Source organism: Podarcis cretensis (genome assembly GCF_951804945.1).
Source record: "Podarcis cretensis genome assembly, chromosome: 2".
NCBI classification, from domain to species: domain Eukaryota; kingdom Metazoa; phylum Chordata; class Lepidosauria; order Squamata; family Lacertidae; genus Podarcis; species Podarcis cretensis.
The window spans coordinates 102,679,323-102,702,227 of NC_137171.1; the positions used below are offsets into that span (position 1 = coordinate 102,679,323).

The 22,905-nt window shown below is 43.6% G+C and overlaps 1 protein-coding gene across 5 annotated transcripts in view; it reads left to right on the forward strand.

Annotated features, from left to right (window-relative positions):
• The window catches only part of LOC307207325 (cadherin-related family member 3-like), a 67,363-nt gene that overhangs the window by 38,689 nt on the left and 5,769 nt on the right, over positions 1-22,905 (forward strand). For all 5 annotated transcript variants that reach the window (XM_079961095.1, XM_079961096.1, XM_079961099.1 and 2 more), the window contains 8 exons: positions 3,151-3,347; positions 4,426-4,603; positions 6,315-6,477; positions 7,990-8,092; positions 9,280-9,378; positions 14,421-14,656; positions 20,754-20,925; positions 21,735-21,979. In XM_079961095.1, coding sequence (XP_079817221.1) covers positions 3,151-3,347; positions 4,426-4,603; positions 6,315-6,477; positions 7,990-8,092; positions 9,280-9,378; positions 14,421-14,656; positions 20,754-20,925; positions 21,735-21,979 — 1,393 coding nt within the window. The remainder of the gene's footprint in view (positions 1-3,150; positions 3,348-4,425; positions 4,604-6,314; positions 6,478-7,989; positions 8,093-9,279; positions 9,379-14,420; positions 14,657-20,753; positions 20,926-21,734; positions 21,980-22,905) is intronic.

Genomic DNA, 22,905 nt, shown 5'->3' on the forward strand with positions numbered 1-22,905 from the left:
ACTCAATTCCGCCCACTGACCAATACCGGAAATTAATTGATGCTTTTTCAACAACTTACATAACCATCACCTCGCCTACCCACCAACGCTTCTTCTCTGAATCACCTTGGTTTGACAAGGAATGTAAAGTCCTAAGAAGGCGAATTAGGAAAATGGTCAGAATCATCAAATTTTCCAACGACCCCCAAACCTGTGCAGAGCTTCTAGTTACTAAAAGGACATACAGAAACATGATTCATTGCAAGAAACAGCAACACATCCTTGAGGCTTGGTCCACTCTTCGTTCAGCTGTAGAGAGGCATGACTCCCGCTCCTTTTGGCGCTTAGTTAGGCCTTCGGCACCACTCAATTCAGCTATCCTGATTTCCGCTGACGAATGGATCGCTTATTATTCAGCCAGTTTCGCTTCTCCAAATCATCTCACAGATCACCTTCAATCCCCGTTGGACCTCTGTTCCTGTTCCCCTTAGTTCCACCTCCTCAGTAAATTTTATCTCAACCCGCATCTTCAACATCATAATGTCCATGCGAAGGAATAAGGCCCCCGGCCCAGACATGGTCCCGTTGGACCTTTTCCTGACTGATCCTCTTTGGTGGAGTGAACAGCTGACTCCTGTATTCACCGCTATCTCCTCCGCCTTAGACATCCCCGACTCCTGGAGAGAAGCTACAATACGATTTTCAAAGGCGGCCAGCCAAACATCCCTAGGAACTATCGCCCCATCAGCTTACTATCTATTCCGGGGAAAATATTTGCCGCTGTCTTACTGGAAGAACTTCTTTCATGGGTCCATGAGAGAAACATTCTACCGCCAGAACAGATTGGCTTCCGGAAGTCAGCATCAACCATGGACCACTGTCTAACCCTTTATCACCTTGCCAGTAAATACACCGCACCAAGGCAAGGCCACCTGTTTGCCGCTTTCATGGACCTGGAGGCCGCCTTTGATTCCATTCCTAGGCAGAGATTATGGTCCAAACTTGCCCATCTGGGAATTGATCCGCACCTCCTTTCCCTAATTATTTCCCTTTATTCAAACACCACAGCTTGCGTTCGAATTGGTCCCAACGGCTCCCTTACCACTCCATTCCCAACGGCCAGGGGCGTCCGACAAGGTTGTCTCTTGGCCCCTTTACTGTTTAATCTTTATCTTCATGATGCCCTTTCCCCTTTGAAGCTAGCAACTAAGTACCCTCCTCACTTAGCAGGCCACCCCGTTGCTTCCCTTTTCTATGCGGATGATGCCATCATCTTATCCAGAACAGCTGCGGACCTAGCAAATGCAGTTAATGCATTTATCGCCTATTGTAAGGCGGAAGCTCTTAATATTAATTATAAAAAATCGAAAGTTCTCCACTTCACTCGTTCCCGCAAACTCAAGCTGGAGCCGCTTAAGATCACAGGTGGCTACTTAGAAAAGGTAAAAGCCTTTAAATATCTAGGCTTAATATTTACTTATAATCTCTCCTGGACCACCCATCTACAATCTGCCTCTCTTGCTGCAACCACGACCTCTAATGCCATTGTCCGATTTTATCACCAGAAGGGCGGCAAACACCTTCCAGCAGCAATTCAAATATTTAATGCCAAAGTTGTCCCTAAACTATTATATGGCTGCGAAGTATGGACTACAGCAATAACAGGCAACTTGGATCGCCCACTTCACATGTTTCTGAGATCTCTTTCCGGCGTCCCGAGATGTGTCTCAGGTGCAGCCCTACGACTTGAGTTCGCCCAGCCCTCAATTGTAAAACGAGCATGGAGTCGAGCCATTTCCTATAGCTCCCACCTACTAGCATCGGATGCTCGAATTAGAGGTGGTTTCTCCAATTTGATCCTAAGAGATATTCATAATTCTCCTTGGAAAACTACAGTTAATCTCAAATTCCGCTCTCTTCTCAATGTGAACCGCAAAACTGCTTTTAACTTAGAGTGTATTAGCTTGGCGGCCCTCCCTCTAATCAAAAAGAAGCTACAGCTATTCCACCCCCTGAAGGGATCTCTCTATACTGCTTTACAATTCCTTCGGAGGCTAAACGAAGGGCCTTTACCTGTGCCCGTCTCAACTGTTTTCCTACAGCAGTTCTGTCGGGTCGTTACTCCAGAGTTTCCATCGCAAATAGAACATGCTCCTGCAATGACACGGCTCTGGAGACTATGGAACATGTAATGCTCTTCTGTCCCAACTGGACAGATGAAAGATCTCGGTTTCTAACTCCTCTCGTGAACAAGCTTCATCTCCCAATCCAGCCTTGGATAGTGTCCCTTCTTCTGCAGGATTCTGACTATTGGATTACCGAGATGACAGCTAATTTCCTGCTTAGTGTGATGAAGAGGAAAGGGGCACCAACTCCTTCTTTAATACCACAGATGTAGTCGATATGCCGCACAATCGAACCTGTTTTTTGTATTCTCTGTCACTCGATGTTTTAAATCCCCCGTTACTTTTGTTATCCCCATTTTCTCAAAGTATTCGCCCAGGACGCCATCCACTTTTATCTCCCCACCCCCATTTTATGTTATTATTTCTATGTATATTATGCTATGGCTGCATGGCTAATGCAATAAAAACCACTTAGATTATTATTATTATTACAGTTTCACTAAGCTGTTTTCAAGATTATTTAAAAAGGAAAATGCACACAGACACACACAGCTATCTTCCCTTCACAGCCATGGAAATATAAGTTCCCTATTGTCATGTGTGGAAAACCGTATCACCTTTCTGCTTGGGAGCAGAGATTGTCTGAAACTCTGAAATAATAAGAATAATTTTATTTTGTTGTACCGCACCCCCCCATCTCTCTCTCTCTCTCTCTCTCTCTCTCTCTCTCTCTCTCACACACACACACACACACACACACACACAACCAAAATCCTTCAGTTATTGATCTGTCCCCACCTAAGCTCCTTAAATAAGTGAAGTGGTACCTGAGAGTAGGAACTATAGGCCTGAGAATCCTCTATTTTATCCTCATCTTCCCACCGTCAATATGGGAATTATAAAGCTGCCACATCTTGGATAATTACTGTCATATCCACACTTGCTAAAGTGAAGACTGAGACTGTGCTGGCTCAGTTAAAAAGATAAGATCCGCTGCTGAGCTGCACATTGCAACTACTGTTTATAAGCTGTGTTGCCTTTCTAGCTTTTTCAGTATTGGGAAAGGCAGATTGACTCCTAGGACAGAAGACTCGGTTTCAATGGCTCTGGTGGACATTACTTTGGATGAAGAAATTCCCATTGGGATGACAGTTGGCAAGTGCCATGCTGTGGGAGAAGATCCAATGGATCCTATCACCTTCGTTCTCGATCCAAGCAATCCTTACTTCATGATTGACAAAGGTAAACCATGACGGATGTGAATCCTGGCAAAACCCCACCCCTACCCTAAATCCTTTGTTTTTGATTACAACCACAGGAGAAGAGGATAGCCCACTGTCAGTTTACATAATTCTCCTGGAACAGATGTTTTGGACTACAGTTCCCATCAGCCCAAGCCGACTGTGCTGGCTAAGACTGATGGGAACTGTAGTCCAAAATATCTGGAGGGCATGAGATTGGCAAAATCTAGCTTATGTGAAAAACAAAGGTAGCCAAGGTGTGTGGTGCATAAGGGGGAGAGGGATGCTATTATTTCAGTGGGTGATGGCTTTAAGAGGACCAACCAAAATGTTGCAAAATATGAAGTTTGTATCTTCTACAAGGGGCAGCATATCCCATGGAATATGCAAAGAGCCGCTTGGGATGTTACAGGGCAGGCACCAGGCATCAGCATTGTACCTTAGGCAGCTGCTGATACCCCAGTTGGAGGCCCACTGCCTATCCCTGGAGACTCCTAGTTCTGTTTCTGCTGTACTTCCTCTAATACCAGGTCAGACCATCATTCTACTGTAGCTAAATTATTGTCAACACTGAACGGCAGCTGAATTACAGGGCTTCAGGTACGATGTTTTTTGAGCCTTAACCTGAGGCCTTTGGGATGCCAAGGATGTGTTGTACCATGGAGCTATGGTCCTTCACCATTGCTGGTGCCCATTTGCTTTCAGGCTTCCCTAGACATCTGGTTGGCCATGTTAAGAACAGGACGCTAGATTAGGTGGGCTTTGGGCTTGACGCAGCAGGGCTCCCCTAATGTGCTTATAAGTTAAAACAGGAGTTCTGAAAACCTAATGAATGCCAGAATAGAATACGCCAAGGAAATGTTAACTGGAAGAGAATGCTGCAACTATGGAGCCACCACCAAGAAGGCCCCGCTCATGTGTTCATTAACGTAACCAATTTCAGTAGTGGGCACACAAGCAGAACATCAGGCGGAGGTCTTAGATTATGGGCAGGTTCATAGTTTAGTAAGCATTACTAAATGTTCCAGGCCAGGCCACAGATCATCAACATCATCATTATCCCAACAACTATTTTGCAGCTCGTGGTACTCTACTAATTGCATCTAGACTGGACATGGAAGAGGCTGGATTTATCAGTGCTCAGTCATTCACCGTTGTGGCTTGCAGCAGTACCCGGAGGTGTGCAGGCATTCCTGTGATAGTGAATGTGGATGGAATTAATGACAACGTGCCATTCTGTCATCAGTATGTATACAGGTGAGCTAGTGAGTCAATAAGCGGCAGCAAATGGTTAGCTATGTTTTTCTCATAATATCTTTTCCTTCACATAGATGTTCAAAAATATATAAAGAAGCTCATTGACAAAAATCGAACAAATGGGACAAAGAAATATCCCATGCCATTGGAGCAAATGGAGCACTGCCCCACCATGTTCAGTCTGCCCCCAGGCAGCCCCCACCTGCCTGCCTTCTTTCTGACAAGCAGTCCAGTTGGTGGCACTGCCTGCCAGTTTCCATTTCCTGAGTCTCAGGCTGCAAATGCACATTTTTCTTCTAGAACCAGTGGGGACTAAATTCTTGCTTTGTCCTACCTAGTTCACACACAGTCTAGACCAGGCATAGGCAAACTCCGGTCCTCCAGATGTTTGGGATTACAATTCCCATCATCCCTAGCTAATAGGACCAGTGGTCAGGGATGATGGGAATTGTAGTCCCAAACATTTGGAGGGCCGGAGTTTGCCTTTGCCTGGTCTAGACTGATTGCACACACACACACACTGAAAATCACTTGTTAAACTAGTTCTGAAAATAAAAGCTCATTTCAGATTGATGCTGTGTTACCCCACAGTGAGCCTATTTGAAAACAGATGCATGCTGTCTCAGCAATGGGTGTATGGGTGTGTGTCTATACCTGACCAATGACGACGTGGGTGGGCGTATACCACGATAGCAAGGGCAAGGTTTTGAAATGCATAATCTAATCAAGGTGAGGGTTTGCAAGTAAGTATCAAGTAACCACACCCGACTGTCTCGACTGCAGGATCTGCAGTCTTGTTGAGGATGTGTGTTGAGAGAAAATGATTTTTCGCTCTGCAGAATGGGAAGTGTGTAGGCAGCCTCAGTGTTGCCCTTGTAGAACTCAGCAGGCAGGAGGATAGGGGCAAAACTAGAATTACTCGCCTCTGTCTGTCTCTGGCTCTGGCTCCACCTACTGTTGGTCTTCTTACCCACCCTACAAGTCCCAATGGGCACCAGCCGCAACTGGCCAGCCCATACAGTGGTACCTCGGGTTAAGAACTTAATTCATTCTGGAGGTCCGTTCTTAACCTGAAACTGTTCTTAACCTGAGGTACCACTTTAGCTAATGGGGCCTCCCACTGCTACCGTGCCGCCGCCGCGCAGTATCTGTTCACATCCTGAAGCAAAGTTCTTAAACCAAAGTACTATTTCTGAGTTAGTGGAGTTTGTAACCTGAAGCGTCTGTAACCCGAGGTACCACTGTATTTTTTAAGGAGACTTCAACCCACTTCCTTTTATTCTGAAAATTTGTGAGTAGCTCTGTAGCGCTTAAGAGAGAGGGAAATCTTGTTGGAATCCCCCTAAAAATGTGAGGGAAAAGTAGTCAAGTCTTTTCTTTCTATTGAATTGACTCTTACAAATATGTTTAAAAGAAGCATTAATGACAGTGCAGTTATAGGACTATAAAATAGGGTTCCATTATACTCCTGCCATGGTTGCACTTGAACTACTGGGAATAAAAAAATTCAGACGGATTACAGTCAGTATAAATCGCAGTGTGCCTTGTGAAGTTACACATCCAGATTCTCCCAGTCTGAGCACCTTGTGGAACGTTATCTTAAAATGATAGGCACCATCATTAACGGCTTTTGATTTGATGGACCTTTAGAGAAGAAAACTGAGGTCTCTGGTACAAGCATGTCACATTTTGATGACTTCCTTTTAATCAGATATACCAGCAGAGAAGTTATTGCAATTAATACAGTGGTTGCTAATGTCAGATGTCACGATATGGACAATCCCCCCGATGAACTCCATTATGAACCCAACAGTGGCCCGGTTGGCGCTGGAAAGCTGTTTGAACAAGTTCCAGGTGCTAAAAATGCCATTTGGGTGAGTAAATGAAGATGTGGGAGAAGACAAGCCAAGGGCACAGGAGCTGAACAAGGGAGGATCCATCATAGCTCAGTGGCAGATTGCCTGCTTCGCGTGCAGAACATCCCAGGTTTGATCCCTGGTGTGTCCAGGTGAAAGAAGCCCATGGCAGGTCTGAAACTCTAGTCAGCCAGTCAGAACAGAATAAACCATATTGGGCTAGAGGGACAATTAGTTTGACCTGATCTAAGGGAGCTCATGTATGCTACTGGACCTCCTAGGATAGCTGGGGAAAAGATTCCTTTAGTAAAATGCACGATCTTTAGTCTGGCAATGGTGGGGATCTTTTCCCCCTTTTTGCCACAGAATCAAGCCAATTTCTGGTCTTAGCTTACTATTTTTGAATATTTTGTTTTTAGCAGTTTTTATTGATAATCTTATTCTTTTTGTAAACCAGTTTGAGGTTTTATTACAATTAAGCATTATATAAATGTAATATTATAATAATATAAGTATATTATAGAAATATAATATAAGTATATTATAGAAATATAATATAAGTATCTTTTTTTAAGAAAACATCTGAAGGCAGACCAGTATTGGAAAGTTTTTAACATTTAATGTTTTATTATGTTTTTATATTCTGCTGGAAGCCACCCAGAGTGGCTGGGGAAACCCAGCTAAGTGGGCAGGTTATAAATAATAAAATTATTATTATTTGTTATGCAGCAACAAGCCTGAGTTTGCCACTGAGTGGCAAGTGGGAGCTAACGCCATTCCTGGCTGTCCATCACTGTCCAATAATATGCATAGTTTGAGCCACTCTGGCCTCCTTTTGGAGAAAGGGTGTTGTGTAAGAATAAGGTGATGATGACAATGATGATGATATTTGCATTCACCTTTATATTTTTAAGCAAACTGGCCTGTAATTTCCAAGATCCCCCATGTTCCCCACCACCACCATGCTTTTTAAATAGCATTTCATTGCCATTTTCTAGTTGTCAGGTATGGAAGCTGATCTTAGGGACAAATGCATACTTCTGTTACTGGATCAGCAACTTCACATGAGTTCTCTGGGAACTCTCAGGTGGATGCCATCATGCCATCTGGACCTGGTGGTTTATACCCTGCATTCCAATCAAATGATTCTCAAGGCAGTTTATAAGTAACAGCTTGTAATGATAACACAAACTCCGTTCCACATTCAAGCTCCCAAGATTCATACACGCACACACAGACAACCCAGCAGTGTTTCATCCTTCAGGTGATGAGTAGGACCAGCACATATTTCCTTTCAGTTCTGCATTCCTACAGAAACTGGAGCCAAGTGTTCTTTCTAGCAGGGTACACCAAATCACAGTCCTCCAAGTGTGAAATTGCCCCTGGTTGAGTCTTATCCATAGTTGCACCTGCATTTCTAACAGGAAAAGTGAGTTACATTTAACTGTTAATCTGAAATATGCACGAGCTTCAATCTGCCTTTGATATTATGCTGCATGGTTTAATTGTTCACTCTTGCTGTATTGGAAGGTAACACAATATTTGGACTATGAAGACTCACGGAATCTTGCAGTTGGCAGCACCCATGAAATGACCCTCTCTGTTTTCGATGATGCAAATCCGTCACACACAGGTGAGAATTTTTATAAGAACTCAAGTGTTTCTTAGCATGCCATGCCTTTTGCTCTTCTGACCATGTCCTCCTTTGAGATTCTTGTGTGGGGAATCCATCTTTTCTCTATGTCTTCTTAGGGCCTCTCCACCTTGCCCCAGCTTTAGGTTTGGAACCTTTGTTGTTGTTGTTTAGTCGTTTAGTTGTGACCGACTCTTCGTGACCCCATGGACCAGAGCACACCAGACACTCCTTTTTCCACTGCATCCCACAGTTTGGTCAAAATCATGTTAGTAGCTTTGAGAACACTGTCCAACCATCTCGTCCTCTGTCGTCCCCTTCTCCTTGTGCCCTCCATCTTTCCCAACATCAGGGTCTTTCCCAGGGAGTCTTCTCTTCTCATGAGGTGGCCAAAGTATTGGAGCCTCAGTTCAGGATCTGTCTTTCCAGTGAGCACTCAGGGCTGATTTCCTTCAGAATGGATAGGTTTGATATTCTTGCAGTCCATGGGACTCTCAAGAGTCTCCTCCAGCACCGTAATTCAAAAGCATCAATTCTTCGGTGATCAGCCTTCTTTGTGGTCCAGCTCTCACTTCCATACATAACTACTTGGAAAACCATAGCTTTAACTGTACAGACCTTTGTCAGGAAGGTGATGTCTCTGCTTTTTAAGATGCTGTCTAGGTTTGTCATCGCTTTTCTCCCAAGAAGCAGGCATCTATTAATTTCGTGACTGCTGTCTCCATCTGCAGTGATCATGGGGCCCAAGAAAGTAAAATCTCTCACTAGGACCATGAAATAGTAAGTGGGACTTTTGAGGACCACGTTGCCTTGATTCTGGGAATGAAATACTGGCCATAGCTTAGTATTTATTTATCATTACACCTGGATCCCATATTTTGTCCAAGGAGCTCAAAGTGATATATATGGTTCTCCCTTCTCCATGTTATTCTTGCAACAACCCTTTGCAGCACAGTGATTGGTTCATGGTCTCCCAGCAAGTTTCGTGCTCCAGTTTGGATTGAACTATAGTATCCCAAGTCCCAGTCCAGCACTCTAACCAACACACTGGCTCCCTCTGACATAATGAAGACCTGGGCCTCTCGTTTCAATTTACTCTCCTGTTGGTTGTTTTCCTATTTGCTGTCAGCTGGGTGAATTCTCAGGTTAATACTTGGAAAATGCTGGTCTGCTTGTTCTTTTATTAGTAACTGCTACGATAATTGTGGAAGTCTTACCTGTCAATGAATTTGGGCCGGCATTTAGTAAAGCAGATTATGCGTTTGTTGTTCCTGAAACAGCTGGAGGTACGTCACAATATTTGATTGTTCCTTTTTAAAATTAAGTAAAATATATTAACCGCTTTGCCTTATAAAAAAAAGCTCAGAGAAGCATACGAACAAAGACACAACAAATAAAGCAAAACTTGAGCATAGCACGAGAGCTGCTGTACTAAACTTGAACCAGAAGCTCAAAATAAAGAGAAATTAAGTCATAACATGGCAATGATCATTATACTGTGATAATTGTAACACTGTAATTATAAAATTATAAAAATTGCAGTTCTCTGTGTTAGTGTGTATGGTTTATTTTATTATTTTCTATTTCTTAAAAATTATACTCTTATTGCTTCTTGCTTATTATTAGTCGCCTTTGGAACATAAAATCACATTGAAGGCATGGAATAGAAATTATGGGAAGGAAGGAAGGAAAGAAAGAAGGAAGGAAGGTTGTCACCTGCTCATAATTATCCATAATTATTCACACTTTTACTGGCCTTGACTTGAAATTTGAACTGGATACCGTTGTCATTAGTCATAGGAAGGCGTCATATTTCTCCACCTAGGCCACCAATATTGTCAACTTTGACTGGCAGCAGCTCTCCAAGGTCTCAGGCAAAGGTCTTTTCTTTCACCAGCTACTAAATTGTTGCTAGCTGGAGATGTGGGGGATCAAACATAGAGCCTTCTGTTTGCAGAGTTTGTGACCTGTGTACCACTGAGCTATAGCAATGGGCATTGACTTGAATCAGTTGAGGGAGGGTGGAAATCAGGTAGGTGAAAATAAAAAAAATACAGGAACACCACGATGCTATAACTTCCTTTATAGCAGTGCCCATAAAAAGGCCAAAAGAACGAGCTGCATTTATTTATTTTTTTGCATTAGTACAAAATTGCCTTGTATGGGGTCTTGGTAACTATATAATTTGAACACAATACAGCAATCTGAAATATTTAAAGTAATTTTCTCTGATGAAGTTTGACACATACACGGATCCGCTGCTGACAGCAAAAGAAAAAGGCACACACACACACACACATGAAATTAGTTTCCTTTTAACCACCACCTCCCCATCTTGTTTAAAAAGATCCGAAACAGCTTCATGATAAACGGAAAAGCTCAATCACATTGTGCCGGAAGCCACGAGGGAAATGCAATTCGCTTACAGTAGTTTTTCAAGGAGAAAAGTTGGCAGCCTTTCAGGAGCCTTCATAATGGCTCTATTTTAAACTCGAGCTTGAGAAGTGCTCAGGTTAGCTTTTTATGCTTTATTGAAAGGTTAATTTCATACCCACGTAAAAGTATCAGCTTTCTATTATGTTTAACAGAGTTACGATGTGGAAATGAGAGAAACTCTTAGTACAGTGGTACCTCAGGTTAAGAACTTAATTTCTTCTGTAGGTCCGTTCTTAACCTGAAACTGTTCTTAACCTGAGGTACCACTTTAGCTAATGGGGCCTCTTGCTGCCGCTGTCGCGTGATTTCTGTTCTCATCCTGAGGTAAAGTTCTTAACCCGAGGTACTATTTCTGGCTTAGCGGAGTCTGTAACCTGAAGCGTCTGTAACCTGAAGCGTCTGTAACCCGAGGTACCACCATATGTACTTGTGTAATATAAGCTGCATTTTTAACCTGCTGTTGTGTTTTTTTTGAGGGGAAGGGCTCAGTGGGAAAGCACCTGCTTGGCATGCGGAAGAGTAATTCACCATCATCTCCAGGTAGAATGGGAAGAGGCCTCTGACAGAAGCCATGGACAGCTGCTGACAGTCAGTGTGTAGACAGTACTCAATTAGGTGGACCCAGTGGCCTGATTCGGTATACAGTGGTACCTCGGGTTACATACACTTCAGGTTACAGACTCCGTTAACCCAGAAATAGTGCTTCAGGTTAAGAACTTTGTTTCAGGATGAGAACAGAAATCGTGCTCCGGTGGCACGGCAGCAGCAGGAGGCCCCATTAGCTAAAGTGGTGCTTCAGGTTAAGAACAGTTTCAGGTTAAGAATGGACCTCCGGAACGAATTAAGTACTTAACCCGAGGTACCACTGTAAGGCATATTCCTATGCTACACACTTTGTTAGCAGAACCAAGGCCCAGTAGTGGACACCTTTTGTCTGACTGCAAAGGTTTCAGCTCAGGCTTCGTAGACATAAAAGGTAGTGGAAACATTTCTTTTTTCCTCCTCTTCTCCTTTGCCCACCCGTCACCCTTAAGTCCTGGGTCAGTTTACAATTAAAACACAATATTATAGTCAGTTTCAAACAACTTACTATTATAGAAATTAGGTGGGTACTGAGGTACTCCTCTTTGATCTGGCTTTTGATGCTTGAGGTGTGTATTCAGCATTTGCAGAAAGCTATATGTGACGCTGTGGGTTAAAGCCTCAGCGCCTAGGACTTGCCGATCGCATGGTCGGCGGTTCGAATCCCTGCGGCGGGGTGCGCTCCCGCTGCTCGGTCCCAGCGCCTGCCAACCTAGCAGTTCGAAAGCACCTCCGGGTGCAAGTAGATAAATAGGGACCGCTTACCAGCGGGAAGGTAAACGCCGTTTCCGTGTGCGGCTCTGGCTCACCAGATGCAGCTTTGTCACGCTGGCCACGTGACCCGGAAGTGTCTCCGGACAGCGCTGGCCCCTGGCCTCTTAAGTGAGATGGGCGCACAACCCCAGAGTCTGTCAAGACTGGCCCGTACGGGCAGGGGTACCTTTACCTTTACCTTTATATAATAATAATAATAATAATAATAATAATAATAATAATAATAATAATTTATTTATACCCCACCCATCTGGCTGGGCTTCCCCAGCCACTTTGGGTGGCTTCTAGTAAAATATTAAAATACAATAATTCACCACTTCCTGGTTCCCTGTAACTTCGCTTCTTGCAGTGAGGGAACTTCCAGAAGTCCCTTGGCGCTGGATCTCAGTGGGTGGTCTGAGCGATGGTATACTGGGCCGAGGATGTTTAGGGCTTTAAAGGTCAGCACCAACACTTTGAATTGTGCCCGGAAACATACTGGGAATTGTGCCCTTCAAACGTATGTAATGAAGGTACCAGATGCATCTCTGTAGGGAATGAGTTCCACAACTTGGGGATTACCACAGAGAATACCCTCTCCCTGAGCTTCTGAGGCTGGTGGAACAACCAAAATGGCCCCCTCTGCTGATCGTAACACCTTAAGAGTGAAGGAGGTGATCTTTTAGGTGTGGGGGCCTAAGACATTTAGGGGTTGGAGCACTAATGTGAACACCTTGAATTGGGGCTGGAAATGAACTGGCAACTGGGGCAGCTGTTTTAAAACAGTTCTCTAATAAACAGAACCATGTTAGCTAGTCACTACTTGGCATCTGCTTGCTGCGTTTACAGGAACACTAGGCAAGCTATTTCAGAAATCCCAGGCTGGACTCATGTGGGTCTTGCCTATGGACCTCAGATTTTAATCGGTCAGCATCTCCTCCTGCCGTTGGTCTGGGCTCCTTTCAGCCTTATTATGTTCCATTGCTCTGAACATTTAAAAGCACACTGCGGGACAAGGACAATGGCGGAAGCAGCTTGCTGAGATCTGATGAAGATGTGGCAAAGAGGCGGAGACCTATGTATCGGAGGTAGGATAGAAACCAGGGGCCAGAGCGGAGCTGATACAAAACATTTTGCAGCTTGAAAGACAAGCTGGAATTCCTCCCCATTCCACGTACGAAAGCTGTTTTGGCTGACAACTGAATCGTACTTCAGCATTGCAGATGGGATAGCATCCTCCATGGCACCTGAGGAAGCAGGGCAGTTTAGGGAGGCCAGGACAGGCGACAAAGCATACGCAAATGGGTCCTCCAACAGAGGGTTTAGGAGGAAGAGCCAGAGAGCTGCTGGTCTGATGGTATGGCCAGAGCCAAATGCAACAGCCAAGGGTGGGGGGACAACTTAAGTCCACCTTTTACCCAAGCCATTGAATCTGAACCCACAGTTGCTTAATCCGACCTCAATTCCTGTTAGGGAATACAAATATTATCCTGGGAGTCCTTGTTTTTGTTTTGTGACATTTTAGGACTATTTATTAAGCAGTACACTATATGCGGCCTAGGACCTACGTACCTACAGGACCGCCTCTCCTGGTTTGCCCTGCGGAGGACCTTAAGGTCCACAAATGACAACATTTTGGAGGTCCCAGGTCGCAAGGTCATTAGATTGGTCTTAACTAGGGCCAGGGCCTTTTCAGTACTGACCCCGACTTGGTTGAACCCTCTGTCCCAAGAGACTAGGGCCCTGTGGGACTTGACATCTTTCTGCCTGGCCTTTGGTTTGGACTCAGTCTGACCTTTATGTTTCCCTCCCCTTACGGTCTTGATTTATTGGCTACTTTAAAATGAGGCAGCATTCTAAATTCCATTTTAACCTGTATTTTAAATTGGTTCTCTCTCTCTCTCTCTCTCTCTCTCTCTCTCTCTCTCTCTCTCCCCTTTTATGTTTTTACCATGATTTTATTGGTGTTAGCCGCCCTGAGCCCGGCTCTGGCCGTGGAGGGTGGGGTATAAATATTATTATTATTATTATTATTATTATTATTATTATTATTATTATAGAAATTAACAGCACTGATGTGTGCAAGAGGCACAGCTGACCTCCATATTTAGTGACATGTGGATCCTTCCTCTTCGCCCACCACTCACCTTTGAGTTCTCTCCTTTGCCTGTAAACAAAGTGCCACACAACTAGTTCGGGGAAAGATGCACCCCTAGAGTCTTTTGTAGAGAAAAGAAATCCAATTGGAGAAGAATTTAATGGTCAATTATGCCGCAGTCTCATCCCAACAGCGATAAATGCAGCTTATGCCTTGTACTCATTGTGAGGTAATTAAGGAGCTCCTGTTTGTGTCATTTTTGCCCTGTTATATGGCTAAATAAGAAGGGATTGCTAATAAGCCTTACAAAGGCAGCACAGTAATAGGCTCATTTTCTGAGCGCTCGGCTTTCACTGTTGAAAAAGGAGAGGCTCCACTTAGTCACTACTACATTAATTCCAGGTAAATGAAATCGAGTCTGAAAATTAGCAGTTGTAAAACACCACTGTCTTCTTACAGCTCACTATAAAGTTGGACAAGTAACTGCCACAGATGAAGACTACCCATCAGACTGTGTGACCTATAGAATAGGCCATGGAGGCATTTTTTACCCCATTGAGATATTCTGGTTGGATCCAGTGTCTGGAGTGATAGAACTGATAACAGAACCAGACTACGAATCTGTCCAGCAGTACAAACTGATCATTGAAGCTGTTGACTGTGATCTGTTTCATCCCAAAACTGCTAGTACTGTAGTAAGTCTGAGTTAACCATTTTTCTTATGAACATTATCCAGCCAGTTCTTTTAACTTTCCTTTCTATAGTAGCTGAATTATGGGCAATCGGTCCACTAGAATGGGAAAATCAAAGGCAGGCGGGTGTCATGCAAACTATTTTATTTCATAGGATAACAATGTAAAGAAACTCTTGTGCCTTTGCCGCCCCATTTTATGAACTCCAAAGGTCCAAGGTGGGCCTCGCCTTTGTTTTCACTGCTTCTTCCAAGTCAAACCATCAACATGACTGGAGAGCAAAACACTCATATCACATACCCCAAAGGAACTTATTTAATGGCTAGGCTGAGCAGTAAAAATAGCATTTCTTTTAGAAAAGAAGGAAAGGTAAATTAAACTCTGGAATTCTCTGCCACAAAATATGGTAATGGCCACCAATTTAAATATCTTTTCAAGGCGGATTGGACTGAGACAACAGTTTCAGGCCTCCCACAGGCATCTGGTAGGCCACTGTGAGAACAGTATGCTGGACTTATGTACTTATCACAAATTATGGGCTGTTGGAAAGAATTCAACATAAGGGGTGTTTTTTTATGTGGTAGCCCCATGCATCACGTGAAGCTCTGTCTTGAAAAGGAGGCAAGGAAGTCATGGGCGAAGAATGATAATGTCAAAAAATGGAAGGCCGTCTTAAAGGGTTGCAGAGGGTAGAGGCAGATGCAGGGGGTCAAGGGAACAGATGAAACAACTAAGAGTAGGGAAGGAAGGAAGGATTACCTGGTGAGTGATATGGAGGCAATTACACAAAGATCACTAGATCTTACCACCAAAAAGCTCTTTGCAATCATCTGGTCTGGCATCCTGTGAAGCAGAAGTACCCAGAAAACAACTTTCAGAAGAGCTCTAGCCCCATCTTGCTGGTAAAGGTGTCTATCCCATGTGGATTAGTGGAGACGAGAAGGTGCCACCTTTCTTTTTTTTAAAAAATCATTTTTCTTGCTTTTCCAATAAAAAACATCCAATTAATATATCCTATCATAATACTCTAATTAAAATAAAAAACTAAAATAAAACAGACCAAATTATAGTCCAAATTATAATTATTAATTTTTCGGAGCTCCCCACGGTCTGGATCTCTGAAGCATGTCTCCACATCTCAGTTCTGCCTCTCCTTGTTGTTTCCATATTTTCCACATCTCAATTTTGATGCTTTATAATTCTCTGTCCCTGGGTCCACAATTCTCAATCATGTCAAACATCATGTACTTTCATCCGTCGAGTACAGCTTTATTAGTATATATTTTTCCAACTGTCTTTTTATCAGTTTCCTCTGACTCCATTCCAATCTGGGATGTTGTCCAAGTCTGTTATCTGAAGTTTAATGGCACAGGAACTCCCAATCATTAATTGTCCAAACCTTCCTTTCAAGCTTTATTGAATCAGTACCTTCTAAATTAAATTTTTAGGCAAAACTGTTTGCAATATTACAATGTAGATAAACTCTATTCCATAAATATCAGTCATTTGGCGATCGATCAGCCTTTGGAGACTGCACTCTCCCCCCTCTGGGCCTTAGAGGGGGGGCTGCTAGACACCACTTAGCCGAGAAGGGACCACCTTTCAAAAGCACCCTGTGGCTGTGTGCCAAGCATCAAGTCAGACCAGGAAAGCTCTGAACTCTGGAAATACAAAAAGCTCCATTTTGGGCTAGGTTTCTCAGTGGGTCTTGAGGAAAGAGACATATTGGAATTGACATCCCAAATTACAGCATACTTTATATACTGGGCCATGAGGGGCTTCAGTATAAAAACAGGAGTATATCAGAAATGAGCAAAGACCTCCCCTTCCTCATCTAGAGAGGAAGGCGTGACTCTATATATGCCAGCCTCCCTTTTTGTCATGCAAAGGCATTGGATGTCCTGGTCACAGCTGGGATCACCTGGAGCTGCTGGCTGTTGCAACGGAGGCACCGCAAGCAAGCGGCTCATCTGTTGAGCATGTCTCTGTACGACTGTTCTGTCCCTAGCTGCTGGGAACATTTTAATTAACACCTACAAGCATAGGATTACTGTAACACAGAAAGCTCATTCATTGATTATAAATTACAAGCTTGCAGCACTTTCTTCTGTAACACTAGGGTGTAATAATGATAGGTACAACAGAATATACGGTATATATTGGGAGGGGGCATGTGGAACACATAACAGCAGATCGTGCCTAAGCCAAAGAGACTGTTCTCATTGGTTTTCCATTTCTCCCTGTAATAATAATAATAATAATAATAATAATAATAATAATAATAATAATCCAGATGCACCGCTCCTGCGATCATCACAAAGTATTTAGATTTGTTACTTAAATTTGATGATCTGATTCTGGTGATTTGGATTAATCCCACAGAAGTCAAGGAGGCTAAAATCAGCATAGCGAAAGAGCAGAACAGGTTGCATAAATCCAAGAAAACAATTGCTTGAAGTGGGATGCATTAAGCCAGCTACTAGTATAGTGGCCCAACAAAGCTCAAATGAATGATGTCTCAGACTGCCAAAAAGAGGTGTGTCAAGTACCTTGCAAGCCAGAATACATGGCTCGCTGGGCCCCTTTTGGCTTGGCAGGGTACAAAAACTAAAACATTATTTTATTGGGTGGGGAAAGGAAGTGTCTTAGAAGCTTTTACAGTGGTACCTCGGGTTACATACACTTCGGGTTACAGACTCCACTAGCCCAGAAATAGTACCTCGGGTTAAGAACTTTGCTTCAGGATGAGAACAGAAATCGTGCTCCGGCGGTGCAGCAGCAGCAGGAGGCCCCATTAACTAAAGTGGTGCTTCAGATTAAGAACAGTTTCAAGTTAAGAACGGACCTCCGGAATGAATTAAGTACTTAACCCAAGGTACCACTGTACTCTCCTTACCTACACAAATGTATCTTTTTCTTCTGGTGGAGAGGCAACAGTGATCAAAGTACACGGACTTAGGCTGCAATTAGTCTGCTCCAACAGGAAATGAAGCTGTAACCTGACGTGTAAAATGCCACTTGCTGCTTCTCTGTCCTTCTTTGATCAGAGCAGCTTCTTCTCTGACTTCTGGAGAGCAGGTTTCTGCTTAAGCAATGCCCTGTTGCTTGTAGACTTTTGTTGCGGTGATTTAAAAAACGATTTGAAAAATTCAGCTGCACTGATTTTCTCAGCAGCAGTAGCACTTTGCTAATGCTCTTCGTCTCCTACATGCTGCTACAAAGCAGATAAGCTAATTATAGGTGTCATGGGCCCTGAGGGCAGATGGAGTTCAGTCAGCCAAGCAGAGACCTGGCCCTAGGGTGATCTAGAAGTGTAGAGGCGAAGCGACCAGAATAGGTGTCAAATACAGGTGCTCAGTTAACACCAAAATTTCACCTTGGGACAAATGTATACATCTACGCTGTGTTTTTTAAAATTAACATCCCCTCCCCAAGTGTAACGTATCAGAGGAATGCAGGAAACTGATATATACCAGCTTGGACCTTTCATCCATATGGCACACCTTCCAACAGTTCTCTGATGAAAATAGGATGAAAATAGGAATGTCTTATACAACAACAACTTTTATACTGGCTCATTGACATATAGAAAAGCATAATAAAACATTAAACATTTTAAAACTTCTCTATACTGGGCTGCCTTCAGATGGCTTGGGGGCTTGGATAACGCCATACTCTCCAACATTTCTCCGATTAAAATAGGGATGTCCTAAGGAGAAGCGGGACATTCTGGGGTCAAATCAGAAACTGGGACAGTTTCTGTCCATCGGGAAAATAGGGACACTTGGAGGATCTGATATGGATCCCTGTGTTGTCTACTCGGGCTGGCAGCAGCTCTCTGGAAACTCAGGGAGAAACTCTTTCCCATCACTTGGACTGGGCAGGACTTCAGATACAGGACACCTTCAGGAGGATTGTTCTTTGTAAAACAGGACACTTGGAAGAGCAGCTGCCCCACATTAACACGTGGGAAGGGTCCCTGAGATACCTCTTTGGCTGTGTCTCCTTGTCCACAGTGGCTCTGGAATATTAAATGTGTTGGATGAATGCATCCAATCTGTGAGAGAAGCAGCATGCTCCTGTCCCCTGAATCTCCCAGATTATGCATTGATAAGGACTGCTGTTTTCTGCACCTGTAGACTTGCTAGTGAGTGCCTATTAGGTTGTACAGAGAGCTTTCTTTCCTCATCCTTTAGCCCACAGGGGCTCATTATGCAACCGGATCTTAGTTCCTCAGGGTTTCCAAGTCAGAAGATTCTGATTCAGAGTGGCTTGAGCTCCAGCATCTTTCATTTTAAGCCTGGAATAAATATAATTACTTTTTTAAAAAAGATAATTGTAAAAACTGCTAAGAGCCATGCCTTTACTATTTCAAATGCTATTGTCTCCTTGCACAAGTAGATCAAGGAAGAGTGCTGGTACTTTCGGTTTGCCTTTGCTTGCAAACAACTGGAAAATGCCATTACTGCTGTTCAGTCCCCACACCTGTAGGGGAAAAGCTTCCTGAAGCAATTCTCTTTGAGAATTATTAAAGCAGTTTTCCCGAGGTGAAGGCAAGCCATTGACTATATTTCACCTGGCTGCTTAACAAAGGCATTATGCCTCTGAACCCCAGTTGATGGGGGCAAAAAGGCAGCTGAGCTCATGTCCAGCTTTCAGGCTTCCTGCAGGCACCTGGTGGCCACGGGGAGAACAGGATGCTGGGCTAGATTGGTCCAGAAGACTCTTCTCGTGTATCTTAATTTTCGAGTGTGCTTCTGTGTCTTGCCGGGGGGGGGGGGGGCATTGTTACAGTGTTTCTCATCCAAATGCTGTTCTGAGAGATGAGCTTACTGAGATTACTCATGAATGTTTCAGGTGGGAAACCATTCATCATCTCCAAGGCAAGTAACCCTTAGGCTGAGTCTGGCATTTCCAGCTTGCTTGGTGTTTTGATCTTTTCTGTGTAAATGAACATTGCCGATTCCCCTGCCTCCCACCCTTTGGTTTATAATATGCGAGTAGAACCTGCAACAGAATGGAGGTGCAGAACACCAAACCTCACCACTGCCTCCCTCTTCCCATCCCCAGTAAACAGCAGCAGCACGGGTAATGGGAGGTATTATTATTATTATTATTATTATTATTATTATTACAATATCTATATATTTGATTAATAATTATAATCTATAGGGACGTGGGTAGTGCTGTGGTCTAAACCACAGAGCCTAGGGCTTGCTGATAGGAAGGTAGGCAGTTCAAATCCCCACGACGGGATGAACTCCCATTGTTTGGTCCCTGCTCCTGCCTACCTAGCAGTTCGAAAGCATGTCAAAGTGCAAGTTGATAAATAGGTACCGCTTCAGTGGGAAGGTAAACGGCGTTTCTGTGCATTGCTCTGGTTCGCCAGAAGCGTCTTAGTGATGCTGGCAACATGACCCGGAAGCTGTCTGCAGACAAACACCGACTCCCTTAGAGCGAAATGAGCGTGCAACCCCAGAGTCGTCTGTGACTGGACCTAACAGTCAGGGGCACCTTTACCTTTTTAAATATGTATACTGTCATTCATCCGAGGACCACAGTGTGGTTTACAATATAAAAAACACAAAAACACAAACCATACTCACAAACAAAAGCAATACCCCCCAGTTTAAAAGGCCATAGATTGTTTAATTAGCCAAAGTTCTGGGAGAAGAGGAATGTTTTTGCCTGGTGCCAAGAGATATGTAATGAAGGCACCAGGCGAGCCTCCCTGGGGAGAGCATTCCACAAGTGGGGAGCCACCACAGAAAAGGCCCCATCCTCATGTTGCCACCCTCTGGACCTCTCGTGGAGGGCCTCGGGCATTGATTGCAGGGTCTGGGTTGGTTCATATGGAGAGAGGCATTACAGTGATACAGTGAGCACCACTTCTGCTACTGCCTTGACAGACTCATCCTTCATGAATCGTCTCATTCCCTTTTATCTCCTCTGAGCCTCCTCTGCTATGTCTTGTGACAGTCTTTCTTCCAGGGCGTTAGATCCTGTTAGCAACAGTAGATGAGCCATGCCCCCTTCAGCACTCTTCTGTGGGCCCCTTTTGTCTATGATTCTCTTGATTTGCTGTTGTTTCTTTTAATAGGTGACGATAGATATCAGAGAAGAGAATGATGAAGCCCCCGTATGCACACCCCTTACCTATAGAGCAACAGTGCTTGACAGCACCTCCCCAGGAACAAATATAAACAGCTTTCGGCTTACCTGCCATGATAGAGACTCTGCTGATACTTCAATGCGGTTTGAGATTGTTTCCGGTAAAAGTTCTCGCATCACGAAATGTCTCCTTATGGTTTTTGATGTGGAACAACACTTTCCAAACCTCGTTGGGCTTAGCTAGGGTTGCAGTCTCCACCCTAACCACCAAATGTAGAGGCTCTGTGCTTTGAAGAGTTGTGCAAGAGTCATGCAGGAATGCAATAAGTGGAACCTTTTCTGGCATGGATATGTGCTGGTGGGAGAAGAAACATCATTTGTTGATTTCTGGGTTATGGATGGTTAAGGGCATAGGTTCTCGGGCTTCATAAACTCATGGCTTTCCTCAAAGAATCCTGGAAACTGTAGTTCGGCCTTCACAGAGCTACAGTTCCCAGCACCATTTAAGAAACCACGGTTCCCAGGATTCTTGCCGTGTGGGGGAGGCATGCTTTAAATGTTTGGTGTGTACACAGGATTAATTCCATGAAATTATAGTACACTGTAATGCCTCTCAGGCCGTCGTAACCACTGATACTCTCAAGCGGGAAGAACAATTCCATGCCTACTTTGTACCTTTGTTTGACTTCTGCTTTTCAAATGTGCATCTTTTATGAATATTCATTTTAAAAGGAACCATTATTATCATCATTCTTAAAATCAATGCTTTACTGAATTTTGCGTATTTCAAAAGAGAAAGCACGTATATACAGACAAAAGAAAATAATTAAAAGGTACCGTTATTGCCATTGGTGATACCACTAAAAGTGCATTCGTTGTAAGCCTTTTTGTATAAAAATACACCCGAGATAAGATAAAATTTAGAGGCATTCTAATCTCTCTAATCTCTCTTTCTGTTCTTCACACAAAGGAAATGGTGGTAACCATTTTGGTTTTGACCCAATTCGAGGGTCCAGTTCCCCGCGACTGATTGTGAAAAGCCCTTTCGACTTTGAAGATAGAATGGATATGCAGACCCAGTATCATCTTGTGGTTCACATTATAGATGACAACTTGTACAATAACTCTGTCTCCAAAGCTATGACAGGAACAGTCCTGATAGATGTTTCTGTGGTTAGAACCAGGACTCCTCCTCCAACAACGCCATATTTTGAGGTAAGTAGTACTTTGCGTTTAGCAAAGACCAATTCAATCAAACAGGTGTCTAGTGGGAAAAATGCTACCCATTGGTGAGAAACCTATGGCTGTCTCGTCTTCTTTGGCAACCACTCACAGCCGAGTAAGATTGTCTTCCATAAGCACAGTTTTAACAGTGAGTCCGTAAGTGACTGTGGAGGCCAGTTCTGGATCCACATGTCCTTCCACAGTGGGGAGATAGGTTTCCGGTGGGATGTTGATCACGGTGAGGGTTTGCCAAATGTGCCTTCCTCTTAGTACGTTTCTCCCTTGCATCCTGAGTTCGTGTGTCTTCAAAGCCCATGACATCTTTGGTAAAGGCTGTTCTTCAACTGGAGCTTTGCAAGCCAGTGTTTATACTACATTATTATTATTTTTTGGCCTTGAGACAGTTTTTAAACCTCTTTTGTTGACCCACCAGCATTATGCTTTTCATTTCTAAGTTCAGAATAGAGTAGTTTGCTTTGGAAGATGATAATCAGGCATCTGAGCAACATGATCAGTCCAACAGAGTTGATGTTGAAGAATTGTTGCTTTGACACTGGTGATCTTTGCTTCTTCCAGTACACTGGCATTAGTTCGCCTGTCTTCCCAAGTGATATGTATTTTTTTCCGGAGACACCTTTGATGGAATCTTTTGAGTAGTTGGAGATGGTGTTTATAAGTGGTACATGTTTCACAAACATACAGTATAATCCAACTCAATGGTGTAACGTTGGAAAGTGTCTATACTTCTCCTACCTGGGCAGTTATCTTTCCTAGGGGCCATTTGATGCCAAAATCCAACATTGCCTGTGAGTGCAGCTTTCTCCCGATTGAAGTGCAGAGTGTTTGAGGACCGGGACATTTGCAAGGAAACCAAAATGCTTGCTTACAAAGCTATTGTACTACCAGCCTGTGACTGT